Below are 16,327 nucleotides of genomic sequence, written 5' to 3' on the forward strand. Positions count from 1 at the left end.
CACCCTCTACTGACTGACACACACTCTTACACACACACACACACACACATTGTTGGGGGTCAGGGGTATTGCATTTTTTGCAGCTGTGAAGTCCAGTCCTAAAAATTATAAACTTAATTTCTCAAAAAACACAAGACAGGTGATTTTTTCATGAAACTGCAGCAGAGTGCCTAAATCACTACATAACTGAAATACTCTCTCTTCTCTGTTCGCTGTTCTCTCTTTTAAATAAAACACACACACACACACACACACAGGGATCGCTCAGAGCTGGTGATTGGAGATGACAATCTGGTCATGCTGACCATCACTGCAGTGAACCGAGGAGAGGGAGCCTACGAGACAGAGCTGCATACACTGATACCACCAGAGGCTGATTACATTGGAGTGGAGCGCAGGGTGGAGGTAAATACACACACACACACACACACACACACACACACACACACACACACACACACACACACACTGCACACAGATTTGTCTGAAATCAGACTAAGGTCCAGCAGTGTGGATACTGAAAATAGACATATAGGACTGAGGCAGTTATCTCATGATGGTTGAAGCATGAGCCAAGTGAACATATAAGAAAAGGAAGTGAGCTATTTTGAGACAGTGGTTACAGTATGGGATCGCATCCTGTTGTGCCGTTGTGGTGTGTGTTTGTTTGGCGTGATTAAGGGGAGGCTATCAGCAGGCTATGCTTTACTGGCAAGTGCCCAAAGGCCCCTATTATGATTTACAAGCTGCATTAGTGACCACGGAAATGGATAGGGTCAACTGCTGGTGTGTGTGTCTGTTTATGTCTGTGTGTGTGTGTGTTTGCACGCGTGTGTGCACTAATGAGTGTGTAATGGGGCTGTTTGATTGATGAGGTTGTTACTGTCAGAGCATTCATCACTCTTCTTCTCCCTGCCTTCCCCCTCCCTCCTTCGCCTTTTCAATCCCTCGCTCCCTTCCCCCCTTTGATGGTGTTATACTTTCCTCCCTTGTTCTTTTCTTCCCCCTCTTGACTCTCGCTGCTCCCTGTTTGTCACTTTCATGCACTTATCATCTCGCTCACTGGCCTCCTTCTTTTTCTCTCTTTTCTTTTTCTCTCTTTTCTTTTTGATCTCCTCTCCTCTTTAGTCTCTGTCCCAGCTAAACTGCGAGTATAAGATGGTCAATGAATCCAGGATGGTGGTGTGCGACCTCGGGAACCCAATGGTCGCTGAGACAGAGGTGAGTTTTTAAACCCACAAGCATGCACATGCACACACACACATACACATCCATGCTTAGAGGCTGCCACTGTTACTCATCGGGTTTAATTCACACTGATTGATGGTTTCCAATGATTACTGATCATCACCTTGACCCTCGTTCCACACACTCTGACTCCCATGACTATGCCTCACACTCAATTTGTGTGCACATTGGTGTGTGTGCAGTGTGTAATAATAATCCATTTGGCTCTTGGATGGCTTACACATGCAGGAAGCCAAGGCTTTGTGAAGTAAAGAGTGGTCTCTTCCTACATGAAATTCTACCACATGTGTGCCACGAAGCATGTCACATGTGCTTTTGGTGTGTGTGTATGTGAGCAAGTGTGTTTGATAATGTTAAATGTAGGGTTTTTCTAAAGGTGTCAAGGTCGACACAGAGGTGCGTTCGAGCTAAGGAGGTGACACACGGCATTCTGATAAATCAATTATGTGGTCATGTTTCAACACTGGGGGAGGAGAGCGAAACTAGGCATGTGAAAGGGACAAGTCATACGTGTGTGTGTGTGTGTGTGTGTGTGTGTGCGCGTGTGCGTGCGTGCGTGTGTGTGTGTGTGCGCGCGCTCTCCAGCCATCCAGATGTTTCCCATATTTAACTCTCCCCTTGCCCCTTTGGACGTTCAGGAATCCATGAGCTTATGCAGAACATACCTCCACATACCCCATGCAGACTCTGGTCACATTGTGCAACGAGATAATTCTCATCATGCCTTTTGCCACATGACACAGCTGTTAGTGCCTCCATCAGCGTAGGAGGTACATGCCTGAAGGAAAGCAGTTTGTGGCTTCAGTGTTGTCTGCCCGCCTGCATCTTTGTTGCTTCTCTTTCTCTCCTTGTCTTCATTTCAGCAGAAGTTCAGTGGAAGTTTAGAGGCATTACTGTGAGCGCAGTTCAGTAAATAAAGCGATGTCAAAGACACAGACTTCAAAACTATAAATGTTTTTAAATGGACATTCTTGTCAGGTCTAACTGGTATCAAAACACTTACATTTAAATATATTTGTTGTTTAGAGACAGTGTGTCTCAGTGTGTATATTGTTCATTGCATTTAACATGAGTTTATGATACCACATATGTCAAAACTGCACAAATATTCTTATCTAGATTACAACATAAACTCATGTCATGTCACCAGTTAAACAGCAGCCACAAATGAAAATTACTGGATAATGGTTTGAGCATCCTGCACGCTTGTAGCCTTGAAACATGGCTGCCAAAAGTTTTCATCCCTCCTAAAGCACAGTGGAATTCTCATTTGTTCCAGTGGATGCTTTGTATAGCTGACAAAAACTATTCCACTGCCCTTAGAAACTTCTCAAACCACCGCTTTAGCATAAACCATGTCTCTCCGTATTGTTCCAAAGAACCACTGTTTTGCCTAAATGTGGCTAAATACACTACTTGTGGCAAAGCCTTGCAGCTCCAATGAGGGTAATAGCCAAACACAGAAGCCGTGTATTCAGCCACGTTGTGGCACAGATAGATGGTGGAGACAGTTTCTGTGGATACTTAGATGATTTTTCTCCGCTGTAAAAGTGTACAAGCCATTGTAACCAGGATAAATTCAAGCTGACCACAGCTGCTTGTCTCTCTAAAGAACAAAACTAAACTTTTAACAGCCACCTTCTAAACCAGGGGTGAGTGTTTAGATGCTTAAAAGACAGATTTTATGAGGCACACTTGGCCTCTTTGTTCCACTGCCTCTTCAGACTTCTACTTTGATGGCTGTCCTCCTCCTCTTCCCCTCTCTGCGACGCAGAGTATCATAGCTGATAGTGACGTCTGCTTCTCTCTCTGAACGACTCAGACTCATTTGGTGTCTGTCTCTTTAGATCTTTCTTGCCTGGCTTTATAGTCCCGCACCCCGCCCCACTCTGCACCCCCAGGCCTGCCTCTTGAAGCGTTAGTGCGAGTCTGCATGCTGTCATTTCCCTCTCTGGACCATGTGTTTGACCTGTTGTTCAGTAGAGCTCTCACATACACACGTACACATGTGCGCACATACTGCTGCACAGTGACACACACTGTTGTCGTACAGTGGATGATGAACCAAATCCTGCACATGTTTTGAGTTAGCCTGGAGGACAGGGGATTTAAACTGGGGAGAGACGAGAAACTTAACTGTAGCTTTTAAAGTGTATGTCTGTGTGATGTCTGGATTTTCTCAGATTTAAGATTTCTTCTGTTGTCAACCCCCCCACACACACAAATGTGACCTTCTGTCTATACAGAAGTGGATCTAGTTGATGGGTTTTATTGTATATTACTGGACACTTTAAGACAACATGGCCTTTGATGTACAGATGCATCTTAATTGTGCCTTTCTTTCCTCTCTGTCATCTCTTTTTAACTGTCCTCCTCTTTCTCCTGTCACATGTTTTTTATACATTCTCTCTTTTTTTTTTTCTGTCCACACTCCTGCCCAGCTGTCTGTTGGCTTGAGGTTTTCTGTCCAAAGGCTGGATGATGCCGGACCAAAAATCAGCTTTGAGCTACAGATCCACAGGTGACACACCCACCGACAGTCACGCATACCCTCTAACCTCCCACTCACACACACACACACACACATACATATACAAAGAGCTGTTTGTCTTTCTTGCGAGCCATGTAAATAAGTTCTGTGTCTGTCCTGATCCTGTCACTGTCTGTGGTTTGATGGAACTAACCGCAGCGACAGACGAAGACAGATGGCCTTGAGGAACTCCCGAGAGAAGACAAGCTCTGCACAACATATCCACTGTTTGCTTCGTTGTAGTGATTTCAGTACAGCACATCACTAGACACAGACACAGGCAGTTAAATGCAGGCCAAGCCCACTGCCAGAGGAGTTCCTCTTGGAGTCAGCTGAACACAAAAAGCAAGATTTATCATGAGTTTTGTCTGAGCCTTTGGTTTCACAGCCTCCTGCAGAATGTTAAATAAATGCAGGATGTAGAGCATAGTAAGTGAGGTGTGTGTTTTATTTTACGGCACCGATTTTATCTGATCTCCCTGTGAATTTCTCCACAGCTCCAACAAAGACAACTCCAACAGCAACCCAGTCAGTCTGAATCTATCCATCGTTGCCAAAGCTCAGCTCGATTTACGTGGGTGAGTCACGCGTCTTTGTGATCATGTGAGAGTGTGCCATCTTCACCAGGAAACAGTGACAAAATTCTTTGTTGCCGTGTCTGCTGCCCAAAGATGCAGCTGATCTGGTTTCAGTCTAAACTTGTTGGTGTTTGCAGGATTTTGCTGCCCTTTTTTGTAACGTTTGAATTTATGGAGCCTGTTTACATACAGATGAAAATCAGCATGAAAACATGAAAAAAACATTTCTAGAAATAAATTGGAACTAATCATGTACACGTGGGATACTTATGAGCCTTTGACATGTAGCGATGCCCATATGCCCACTGACACACAAACACAAGCACTTCAAAGCCTGGAGCCTTGCATGGCGTTGTTTGGGTGTGGTCACTTATACACACAAACAGAGGGGGGACATGGGATGAGAGAGAGATGAGGACATACAAGTTTTTCCCTCCTAGGTCAGAAATCTCCCGTACGGTGTCATCAAATGGGGCAGAATCAGCTTTGTAACTACTAAGATAGTATAGTATTTTCATATAACAACTGTCAACATTCATACAGACAGTGAGTAGTATATTAAGATGGATTCCTAACTTATTAATGTGTATATGCATCAGTGTCACCGAGCTGTTTCTCCTCCCTTCAGGGTGTCTCATCCCTCTCAGGTGGTGCTGCCATTCCCACGCTGGGAACCCAAAGAGAAGCCTGTCAAAGAGGACGATGTGGGGCCACAAGTAACACACATCTATGAGGTAAATGGACGCTTTTACATTCAGGCACAGCCGAACGTCTGAATCTTGTAAATCAGACCACAGCAATGGTGTGGGGGGGGGGGGGGGGTGTAAGGTGAAGTAAACAGAAACACACATACACACATACACACATACACAAAGTAAAACCAGTAGCTCTATAAAAGATTTGGGCTCTGGCTGATCAAAGGTCTCCAGCTCAGGAGTAATTACTGCTGTGAAGGCAAGAAAAAGAGAGACAAGGAGGGAAAACAGAGAATGGAATAGGGAGCAAGGCAGGGAGAGGGGAGGAAGGAAGGGGAGTAGGGTTGTTCTTAGGACTGGACACAGTGTAATGAGTAATAATCACTGAGAGGAAAAACAAGGTCAAACAGTGGTACAGACAAATAAGTAGAAGGAGGGAGGATGGCAGACAGACTGGCAGCAGTTTACATTCGGGATGTGTGCATGTGTGTGTGTGTAATGTCCATGTGATTTCTTTTTGTTTTAAAAGGATGGCTGCTTCATTGAACCAGAGTGCAGCAGTGTCTGGCCTGTCCTGCAGCTGATAATGATTTTCATTTGTGGTACTTTTTTCCAGTTGGCAGCTGCTTCTAGTTAGAGAGGACAGAGTCTTTTTTTTTTTTTTTTTTTTTTTTGCTCTCACAGAATTCCTGCCCCGCAGCACCAGGATCATGTCCTGTTTGGATGACTTGCTTCAGTGTTAATGACCGTGTGCATGTGTGTGTGTGAGGTTATATTATATGCATGTGTGAGAGAGAGAAAATACAAGGTTAAAAAAAGAGGATTTATTGAATTGATGGTTCATTTAAACTCATAATTCATTTATCCTGATTTAGACGTGGAATGATGAGCCAGGTGATTCTGTTGGTTTTACTTGTCTTGTATTTCAATCCCAAGTGACTGAAGGCTGCATTAGTATTATCTTCACTAAAACACAGGTGGCCTGTGTCATCATCCCACAGTTAGGATAACCTCATTATAGCCTCAGTCACTTGAGACCTACCAATAAAACAGAAGAGATACTGACAACTTTCTTCTCCCTCTCTCTCTGTCTCCAGCTCCATAACTCTGGTCCCAGCAGTATCCGGGAGGCTGATCTTCAGGTCGGCTGGCCGTCTCGTTTCCGTGACGAGAACCTGCTGTATGCTATGGAGATTAAAACTGACGGACCAATTAGCTGCCAGACGAACACCAGCCTCAACCCACTTGGCCTTCAGGTAACATGAAAATATGTGAACATAATACGCACTCATGCATGCAGACGTATGTTCAAAAACAAATTTCAAAGACCCAAATATATAATTTGGGATATATTCCCTGTAGTGGTAATGAATATGTTTCATAGCATTTCAAACTCCTAAGTTACCTTTCTTACTCACAAAAACTAGAAACCACCAGACCTGCTGCACTTTCAGACTTTTATTTATTACATTGCTAGCGGCTTAGTCATTCATCCATTGGTCCATCACTTATACCCGCTTATTTAAAACATAATTGTACCCGTTGTTCTGGCTGTTCTCCGTGTTCTTTTGCCAGTTGGCTCAAAACGAGGAGGCTGAAGTATTACGCTTATTAGTAGAAATTAGGCCTGGAATAGTTTCCAGTTTCTATGATATCATCTGTAGAATAATTTAAAAAGAAAACATGCAGTTATTTCCAAAAGTGTGCAATTATGTCTGAATGTGAAATGCTACAAGCTATAACCATCTTTAAAAACAAAATCAGTCAGATACACCGCACATGGTCAGAGTTCAGTTTTTTTTTTCCTTGATTTCCTTCCCGATTTCCTTGCTGCCAACATAACTGTAAAATCAATTGTGAGCCCGGCAATTTCAAGACTTCTCTTTGGGTTTTGGCAACTTGCGATACCCGTTATTTTACACGTCTCGTAGGCTAAGTCATTATGCAGAAAAAAATTCATTGAGATTAAGAATAATCATTAGCTGCAGCCCAACTGACGACTAGTCAAGCATGATCCCTCACCAGCTTCCCACCCACTAACACTACCATTTGTGTCTGGGAGCTGGGAATTGAACTCAGTTTTCCTCCGTGGTGGTATGACATTGTTTTAGCCTCTATGTCGCCCAGCTGCCCCGCAGGCTCAGAAACATGAACAAGGTTACATTGAATAAAACACTGTTTTTACACTAATACATTTACAGACCTCAAACCACTGGGCAAAATAGCATTATCGTTACATGTGGCCTGTTTCTGCAGCTCTGTCACTTGAAACTCAAGTTTCACTGAAGTGACAGAGCTGCAGGACGAAGAGCAGACAACTGTTGTTGCTATGCTCTGCTTCCAAAATTAGTCGAGAGGAAAAAACAAGTCACGTCTTACACATCTCTTTGGATTCAAAATGTTTTATTACTGTTTAATGTCCATCAAAACAAAGGAGATATCATCAGCGTGAATTTTCTGTGAGCTGTGACTTGAGGAAACTCTGGTTATTCAGTCCTGTCTTTAGTTGCTTTCAGCTTGACTGTATGAGCTGCAACTGGGATATAAAATCTCTTTAAATTCTTTTCTCATTAAAACACTTTTTGATCAGATCGCTAAATGTCATTTGTTTCCGCAGCTGCTGATTTTGTGTTACTTTATTACACCATGTACAACAACTTTAAAATCTTACTTTACAAGCTTTCTCTGTCTTCATGTTCAGTATATCCTCCTCATTTGCTGTCTGGCCTTCATCAGAGCCCATGTGCAATACAGACCACACCAAACCACCAAAGTGTGCTCATCAGAATTTTCTAACAAATAATTGTCTTCAAGACACATGTTGTGGGGGGAATAATTAGAAGTAACACCAAAGAATGTGAGCATTGAAACGGCACAGTGTTTTCCTAGTTTTCTGCTTCTTCCTCTCCCTTTTGAAAAACCTTTATTCTTATAGATCAAATCTTTGGTCTGAGGAAGTCCTTAAAGCTCAGATCAGAGGAAAAACTGACTGAAATACAAGAAATGATTCTTGATGGCTGTCTTCTCTAAGAATCTAATTCAGAATTTCATCATCTTTTCGGTGCAGTTTCATTATTTTCAGCCGCTGAAGTAAAAATCTAAGTTTTGATAACTCCCTCCTTCCTTGTCTGTGTCAGATCTCCGCCCTCCAGGACACACCTGAGTTACTGGGTTTCTTGAGGAACACCAGCGCAACTCCTCACCGCCACAAGCGTGCAGTCAGCAGAGCTCAGAGTTATAGCGGTAAAACCTTGGTGAGTCACACGCATATGTAGACCATCTTAATAGAACAAACTCAACCAACTGTTCATAAGTGATTCCCAGATGTTTGATGTCTTCCTTCTCTCTCTATCAACCTTCTCTTCCCATGCAGAACTGCACTAACATCTCCTGTCTGAGGATCATGTGTGTGATTGGCCGGTTGGATCGTGGGCAGAGCGCGGTCATCAAGATCCGCTCGAGACTCTGGGCACATACTTTCTTGCAGGTCGGTGACTTTTTTGTTACTTGTAACTTCCTTTATAAGTTTATCACTCTTTTTTTGGGTCTGTCAGTTTCACAGTAATGTCCATTAATTGAAAGTTCTGGAACCTTTTTTCATATCACATGATCTTCATCAGCGGATTGAATTTTTTCAGTTGTCATGGAAACGCAGCTGCTCAAGTTACTGAGCACTTAGGTGCTTCTCATCCATGCTGGTTTAAAAGCTAAGGTTCAAAGGTCAAACTAAACTACACTTAGTGTTACCCAACAAAACAACATAATAACTGAAGTATGAGATGGGTCAAATGTCACCTTTTAAAAGATAATGTAATATGTGTCTTGCAGCGGCGTAACGATCCGTACATTCTCAACTCCACTGTGTCCTTCGTGGTCACATCCATGCCTTACCGAATCCAACCCCCCACCCTGCCCCAGCACGCCACCTCGGTAAGATGGAGAACGGAGATAGTAACTGAAGTGTGTGAGTGTATGTGTCAGGCGACTTTACTCTGATCTGTCTGTGTTCTGCAGATGGGGACCCTGGTGTTATGGGGGACTCCTGATGTACCGTTTGCTGTTCCACTCTGGGTCATCATCCTGGCCATACTGCTGGGGCTGCTGGTGCTGGCCATACTAACACTCGCCATGTGGAAGGTACAAACACACACAAACATACACACATCATCCACCTCTGGGTCCATCCTCTGCATTCCTTGTGGTAGTTTAATTATCCAATCCTTCCCTAATGGGCTAATATGGTTCCTTCAGTGTGGGTTCTTTGACCGGGCGCGGCCACCAGCTGACGACAACGTCTCCGACCAGGAGCAACTGACGTCTGATCAAACAGGGGACGCCTAAGACGATGCATGACAGCTCCAGATTGGAGGACTGTGGTTTGGGAGGGATGTGCACCTTCTGAGTAACTTAAATCAGATCTGAGATCTGTAGTAGTTGGGTCCTACATTCCTTTGGCTGGAGATCTTCTGCCTCTCTGTTAATGACACTGACTGGAAGGACAGACTGAAGACTGCAGCGCCAAACAGATGGGGACCAAAGAACGAGGTTCAAACCAGACAGAATGGGACCAAAACACACTAAACAGGCTCAATCACACACACATGTCCATTGTTTATCCATTGTGATGAAGCACCAGAACTGAAGACAGAATGGACTTTGTTGTGAGGACAATGCTTTAAATGTTTCTGTAACTGAACGTTTTCATGTGTCTGTGTAAGCGAGGCACAGAGACACTTGAGATCTATGCACGAGTGCTTTTGTGAGTCTGAGAGCGTTTGTTTGTGAGCGTGTGTGTGTATATGTGCAGGTACTGTACATACGTGTGTGTTTATTAGGTGCCTCTTATGTCAGCCTGTCATTCAGTTGTTGAATTCTTCACCCACCTGATTTAATTTATCCTGAACACAGATTTATTACACACACACACAAGTGATGCAGCCACATGCATAAACACAAAGGCACAAAGTTTATGTGTATATTTATGAATGTATGTGCAATATTTGGGCGTTGCGTGATACTGAAGCTTGTTTACACTGGCATTATTTTTATTAGAGCTTGTTTCCATTGTTTATGTACATAAGTGATTAATTGGTATATTAGATATTAGTATTGCAAAAAGCAACAAAAGCAATCTTTTAGACTGATTTAAATCACCATATGACATTTAAAAAAAAAAGAAGTGAGGAGACAAATAGCAAATAAATAACTTATTACTGTCTTGTCTGCTATTTTTGATTTTTTTCTAACAGTTGATAAGACTTCAAAAACTGCAAAGAGAAACAATCCAAACACACATCGTGGACAGTCTGAGACTGTGTACATCACTGCACGTACTGTACCACATTTAACAGTGCGCTTAATGTTGTCATTTGTCTATCTGATAATAATGTATCCGACGCAGGAAGAACAAAGCGGTCAGGCCATCAACAGTACCCTAAATTGAACACAAACTTTTACTGTGTCGCCTTTGAGTCCTATTTGTTATTTGTATCAAGTGTGAAGTTTTATCAGAATAAAATGTTGTAGAATGATTACTCATTCCTTATATTACTCATTCCTTTCTGTTTATCAGGTAACTGAACTTTGAACACTGTCCTCCCCAACATGAAGTTAGAGAATGAAATCATCTATGGCAGAGGTGTCCAAACCAAACCAATGAAGAGCCCACAGTTTGACCAATCAACTGTCTGAAGACTGAGATCAGTTGATTAAATGAGTCAAGTCTGGTGTGCTGCTGCTTGGTTGGAACACAAACCTGCAGCCACATGGCCCTTTGTGGAACAGCTTGGACACCCCTGATCTATGTAGATGTTGCAAAAAAAAGCACCAAAACATAAAACAATTAGAAAATGAAAAACTTAGACTTAGATCTAGCTGTAATAATATCTGAAGCCTCCTCTTTCCAAAATCTTTTCTAACCCTGTCAAATAGCATCTGGTTTTCAAGGCTGACGTCTCCACCTTAGCAGAAGGACTATTGCTCCCCCAGGTGGTGCAGTGTAGAAATAGATGACTGTTTTCTGGAGGAGCGACAGTAAAACCTGAAGGAGATGAAGGAGAGGCAGGACAGCAGCCTCTTGTGGCGACAACTTGAACAAAACTCTGTGGTGGTCACAGTAATTTCAGAATATGTCAAAAACAAGTTAAAAACATAGTTTTGAATGTTGCTGAGCAGTGAGTTGGGGATACAAGTCAGTTTGGCGTCAAACTGTTGCACTTATTTAATTGCTGATGGCAGTTTCAATTCATGCAGATTGTTAAAAATACACGCTGCTATTTCTGTACTGAAGAATGTTTTTATGGAGCCAGAAACAAGTTTCTCTTTGGCAGCAGTTTGTTGAGCTTGAATTCACTGTTCTTCACAACACTTTGTAACTCAATTTCATTCTCTGTGTAGCAACCTTAGACTTTAACCTTAAAATGTCACACATTCTTGGCTTCTGGGAGATAAAGATCTGCACATTTAACTTGAATGCCATTCAAATATTTAGATATCTCAGCATAAACCATGTCAAAGGAAAACAGACCATTACAAAACGGTGATGGGAGGACACAGACACACAGTGTTCCCGTCAGCTCTCTCAGTACAGTATAATGCATCTGACAATAAAACAAGAATTGTGCATGTACTTTCAATAGAGATGTATAAACATCAGTGGAGGTCAAAATGGAGCAGCACAGAGCTTTCTTGGGGCATGAACTCTGGCTGCAACCATATACATGTAAATCAGACTGCTGCAGGTATTAGATTCATCTTTGATATTTTCATTAATTGCCTGAATCAAAGTATGAATTGTCATCTGTGAGTTATTAAACTGCAAATTTGCATTATTCTTCACTGGCAGTGCAGCTAGAAAACCCGATTATTTTCAAACACAAAGCAAGTGATTTACATGTAATCTATTCTTCCCTTCAACTGAAGGCCTATGTGCATGTTCTCAACATGATCACACAATAGGTGGCCGCACTAAACATATTCAGGTCAAGCACTCGTAGAACACAGTTCACCTGAGAAAACACTGACTGAAGCAGCTCAACAATAAGTAAAAATTATGCTGCTCATAGGAAATGTCTTTCTGATGGTCTCTGAACACTGGGCTGCTTTTCAACAGCAGGGAGGCGCTTTATCCTTCAATTACACACAGGTGAAACACATTAAGGGGGGGAGGGCAATCAGGAGCTGGAAGAAGCACACGAGGAGAGGGAAGTCGAGACACCTGGAACGAGAGGGAAAAACTGTGAACAACCGGAAACTGAAGCATAATCAAAATAAAATAGGAAACACTAAATAAACAAAACAAAATAAGACCGCCCTGGCTCCCAGGGTGAAACCTGACAGATATTGTATGTTTCAGAGCGAAGTGATCAGGATATAACAGGAAAGGACATAAATACAGCAGAATAAATACAATACAAAACAGACATTCAAAATTAAAACTATAAATTTGACTAAAAGAAATAGCTATTCATGTTTTATATACTGGCTTGCAAATATTTTGGCTTGCAGAACTGCAAAAAGCAAAACATCATTGATTATTCTATAAACTCTGTGACTGCTCTCTCCACACAGTCCCTGGTTCAGGCTTGTCATGGCTGGTGTGTCTTGTGGGAAATATCAGATCAGGCGAGCAGAGGTGAAGCTGTTATCAGGCACATCTCAAGTGGAAGCATTTATCACAGTCACACAGCTGGCAAACCACATTTTCACATACAAAGTACTGCCAAAGTTCCCCCTCCCCTCTCTCTTTCTGTCCCCATCACTCTCAAACACAAAACAAAACCCAACTAGACAAAATTTAAATATGGACATAAGTAAATGAAGGGAAACATAAAAACAAGACAGCATTTTTTTTCTTTAGACTCTTTATTTCTTTGAATATATTTGATCAAATGTAAAATCAAACATTTGAAGTAAAGATTTAACAGTTTCTGACTAGCAAACCTCAACACCATCAAAATAAGGGAACATTATTGATACTTACTACATACTGTACGTAGGACATATTGTGTCTTAGCTGAGATTTATCTGACAAACAGACCCGAATTACAAAATCTTTTTTTTTTTTTAAAGTCTTTTACTCCCATAATTTCCTGGATTTTTGAGCTAGTGCAAAAGAAAATATCTTAGGTGAAGCAATATCCTGTATTTTTGTCAAATAAATGATGATGTACTCTTGAAACTAAACTTCACTTCAAAGGTCTGTACATGGGGATCAGTGTTTTTCCTCTCCACCGGCGACAAGGTCATACCAACATTATAATGGAAGACTTTGGCTATTTACAAATCGCTGAGATGTACTGTTAGTGTACAATTTCTCTCAGTCATGCTGTACATTACTTATGTGTATTAGTTAAACTAAAACACCCCACCCCCACCCCTTATGTCAAAGTGCAATTCCATAGATCACCACCAGGTGGTGCCTTTACACCATATTCAACACTATTTAGAAAGGATTTGAATATTACATACTTGAATGGGCCTAATGTTTGAACGGGTATAATGTTATTAAGCTCTTCCAGCAGGCTGATTTTAGGGTCTAACTTAAAGCCCCTAGACGTCTGTGTTCCACCCACACAGATGTTTTCACTGACGTTGCGTAATTAGACCTCAACACTGTATAGGGTATACACAGATTGTGCTTGACTGCCGCTGCTCCTTTATAGGGCGGCACAGTGTCCACCTTTATCATTGTCATTGAGCTGTCGTTTAATTCACAGCATAGCTCCTCCCAACATCAACCTGAGCAGAGGTCTAACCAGCAAGAATAACTGTGTGGGTGGGCAGAGACTGTAAATAGTAAAGAAGGCATAATCTATATTTTTATCATTGTCACCAAATCCCATGAAAAGACATTTGTTGTTGTCCAAAAACACGAACATGCGCCATGTAGTTTATTTTCAGTCAGTTCCACATACAGCCATCCCAGTGGTGTAATCAATCCACAGCTGAAAATAGTCGCCAGCAAATGTACTATTTATTCCTGTTTGAGTAATGTTTGCTAAAAACTACAGTGCCCAGCTGTCTGAGAAAAGTTCCAGTGATGGGCTTGGGGCTGAGTGCCACAGAGAGAGGGAAAGGAAGTTTGACTAATGCATTGTTGGTTTTGGTCTTTTCATGAGATTTCTTGACAATAAGCAAAGTGTAACACCAGCGTTTTTCTTTAAACATCAATCCCACATTTCATAGATTTGTCTGGGTCATGATGCCAATTCAGGTCTGCATTTGAAAAATAACAAATTTCTTTAAGGAAAGTACAAACACAAGCCAGGCTCACAGAGAGAAGAATGGCTACAAAGACAAACTGATGAAACAGTAGCTCTACTTTGTAACAGTGAAGAATATAAGACCACATAGTTTTTTTGGAGAACAGTCACTGGGCAGTGTTTAGCCTGAGCAGTCAAACACAAACAGAAGAGAACAGTCTGGTTACTGGGTTTACAATAAACACCTTTCAGGAGTTCTAAAAGGTTAATGGCTATTACAATAAAATGCAGTTCATATTCACACGTACTGTATGTTACAGTGCGTGAGTCAAATTAAAAATCTGAGGAGGCCAAATTAGGTAGATGCTCCCAAAGAAGTGTAGCACATTCATGAACATCAGATCAATACCTGAACTGACGAAAACAATAAGAGGACATCTTGATATTGGTGAGTAAATGGAATGATTGAAGAAGGAGCCGCTGTGGCACATACAGTACATAGGCTACATGAGGGTTAGAATATCTATACACACACTGTACACTTTCTAGGATACAATTTACTGTACATGATCAACGCTAGCTGGCTAGTTAACTCTACAACTTTCTCTGTCTTTCTCTGAATAGTAGCTCTATCAGTCATCAAAAATAAAGTTAGTGAGATAGTTTGCCCGATGTGTGTTTACATTCCCTGTCCCTGGTATATTCTGCTTTCTCTCAATGATAAACCTGTAGGACATAATGCGATGAGAAACAGTCAGTTTATTATTCTCATTAAATCTAATAGTTGAGGAACAGGGGCACCATCACTGCCACCAACACCACAATCCTGCTGGATGCTTCATCAAAGTGCTGCTGCTCAGAACATACACACTGTGACTGTGGACATGCACATACTGTCTCAGGCCTACACACACACACACGCACACACACACACATACAGACACATACTGTTCCTGAGTATGAACTGTAGGATATTTATTTTGGCTCTACTCTAAGAAACAAATCTACTAACAGAAAGATAGCTGTTTTAAAACAGCAGTACTCTGATATGGACTTAAGAAAGGCATACCATCATTGAGGAGAATGGGTTTTAATGGTAAAACCCTAAAAACCATGTGCTGCTGTGAACTAGGTACATATACAGTATATCTAAGGCCATAGTTTCTGTAGTTTCTGTCATGTTTTTGTATCTTATGGTGTGTATTCAAAGTTGTTCTCTATTTTTATATTAACAGTGTGTCAGGTGGCTATGTGTAATGTGAAAGGGGTTGCTCTTGGTGATGAGCCCATAGAAAATTATTCGCAAACTCCACAGTTCCCCTTAGCTCTACAGAGCTTTTTAGCGTCTTTCAGCTCACTGTTTTGGTTTTATGGCCTACAATTGTACTGCTTGGTTCACACTCACTGATCTCATCAACCGCATTTCTAGCTGCAGCAGGAAGATGTTTTCAGTAAAGAAGCTCCAAAAGTGATGGAGAATTTAGCAACTTCAGAGCCATATATTTCCCGACCGGGACCCAAACTGAGCTAAAAGTAGGAAATGCTGGACTTAGATTCATTAGGCTGCCTGGAACACGACTCTAGATGAATGCTAATGTTGCTCTCTGTCTGCTTGTGGCACCACCCCCAAGTGGACAAAAAAAAAAAAAATCAACTAAGTTCATTAGCCAAGTTAGCCAGCAATGGTTCATATTGCAGTACGAGGGCTGGGTAAATATAAAGATTGGCTAAAAACTAATTCACAGGTACTAAACAGAAATACCTTTTCCCTTTTTGTACGTATGTGAAATGCTGTAAATTGCAGCCAGGATAAAAGATGAACACAAGCGGCCCTTAAAAGGAATTACCAGACTTTGCTAACAAACTATAAAGGTGACGTTGACTGAGGAGCTTTATCTGAGGAATGCACTCATGTGCAACTGCTGTCACCCACATACTGCAAAAGCACTGGTATCAAATTCTCAGCACACTCGTCACTGGTGTAGCAAACAGCACATGCATGATTTCATGAGTCAGTACTGAGGACAAAATCAGTGGTTTACATTCAGGCCTTTTCAGTTTTTATATTTGCAG

At 41.7% G+C, this 16,327-nt stretch overlaps 1 protein-coding gene across 1 annotated transcript in view; it reads left to right on the top strand.

Annotated features, from left to right (window-relative positions):
* Nucleotides 1–10,582, top strand: part of itga8 (integrin, alpha 8) — a 37,798-nt gene extending 27,216 nt beyond the window's left edge. The window contains exons 20-30 of the mRNA XM_041044110.1: nt 258–405; nt 1,129–1,221; nt 3,690–3,769; nt 4,276–4,356; nt 4,985–5,090; nt 6,149–6,307; nt 8,189–8,305; nt 8,425–8,538; nt 8,880–8,981; nt 9,066–9,188; nt 9,303–10,582. Of these exons, the coding sequence (XP_040900044.1) occupies nt 258–405; nt 1,129–1,221; nt 3,690–3,769; nt 4,276–4,356; nt 4,985–5,090; nt 6,149–6,307; nt 8,189–8,305; nt 8,425–8,538; nt 8,880–8,981; nt 9,066–9,188; nt 9,303–9,392 (1,213 nt within the window). The 3' untranslated portion in view covers nt 9,393–10,582. The remainder of the gene's footprint in view (nt 1–257; nt 406–1,128; nt 1,222–3,689; nt 3,770–4,275; nt 4,357–4,984; nt 5,091–6,148; nt 6,308–8,188; nt 8,306–8,424; nt 8,539–8,879; nt 8,982–9,065; nt 9,189–9,302) is intronic.
* The last annotated feature ends 5,745 nt before the right edge of the window (nt 10,583–16,327 follow it).

Source organism: Toxotes jaculatrix, chromosome 8 (assembly GCF_017976425.1).
Source record: "Toxotes jaculatrix isolate fToxJac2 chromosome 8, fToxJac2.pri, whole genome shotgun sequence".
NCBI classification, from domain to species: domain Eukaryota; kingdom Metazoa; phylum Chordata; class Actinopteri; family Toxotidae; genus Toxotes; species Toxotes jaculatrix.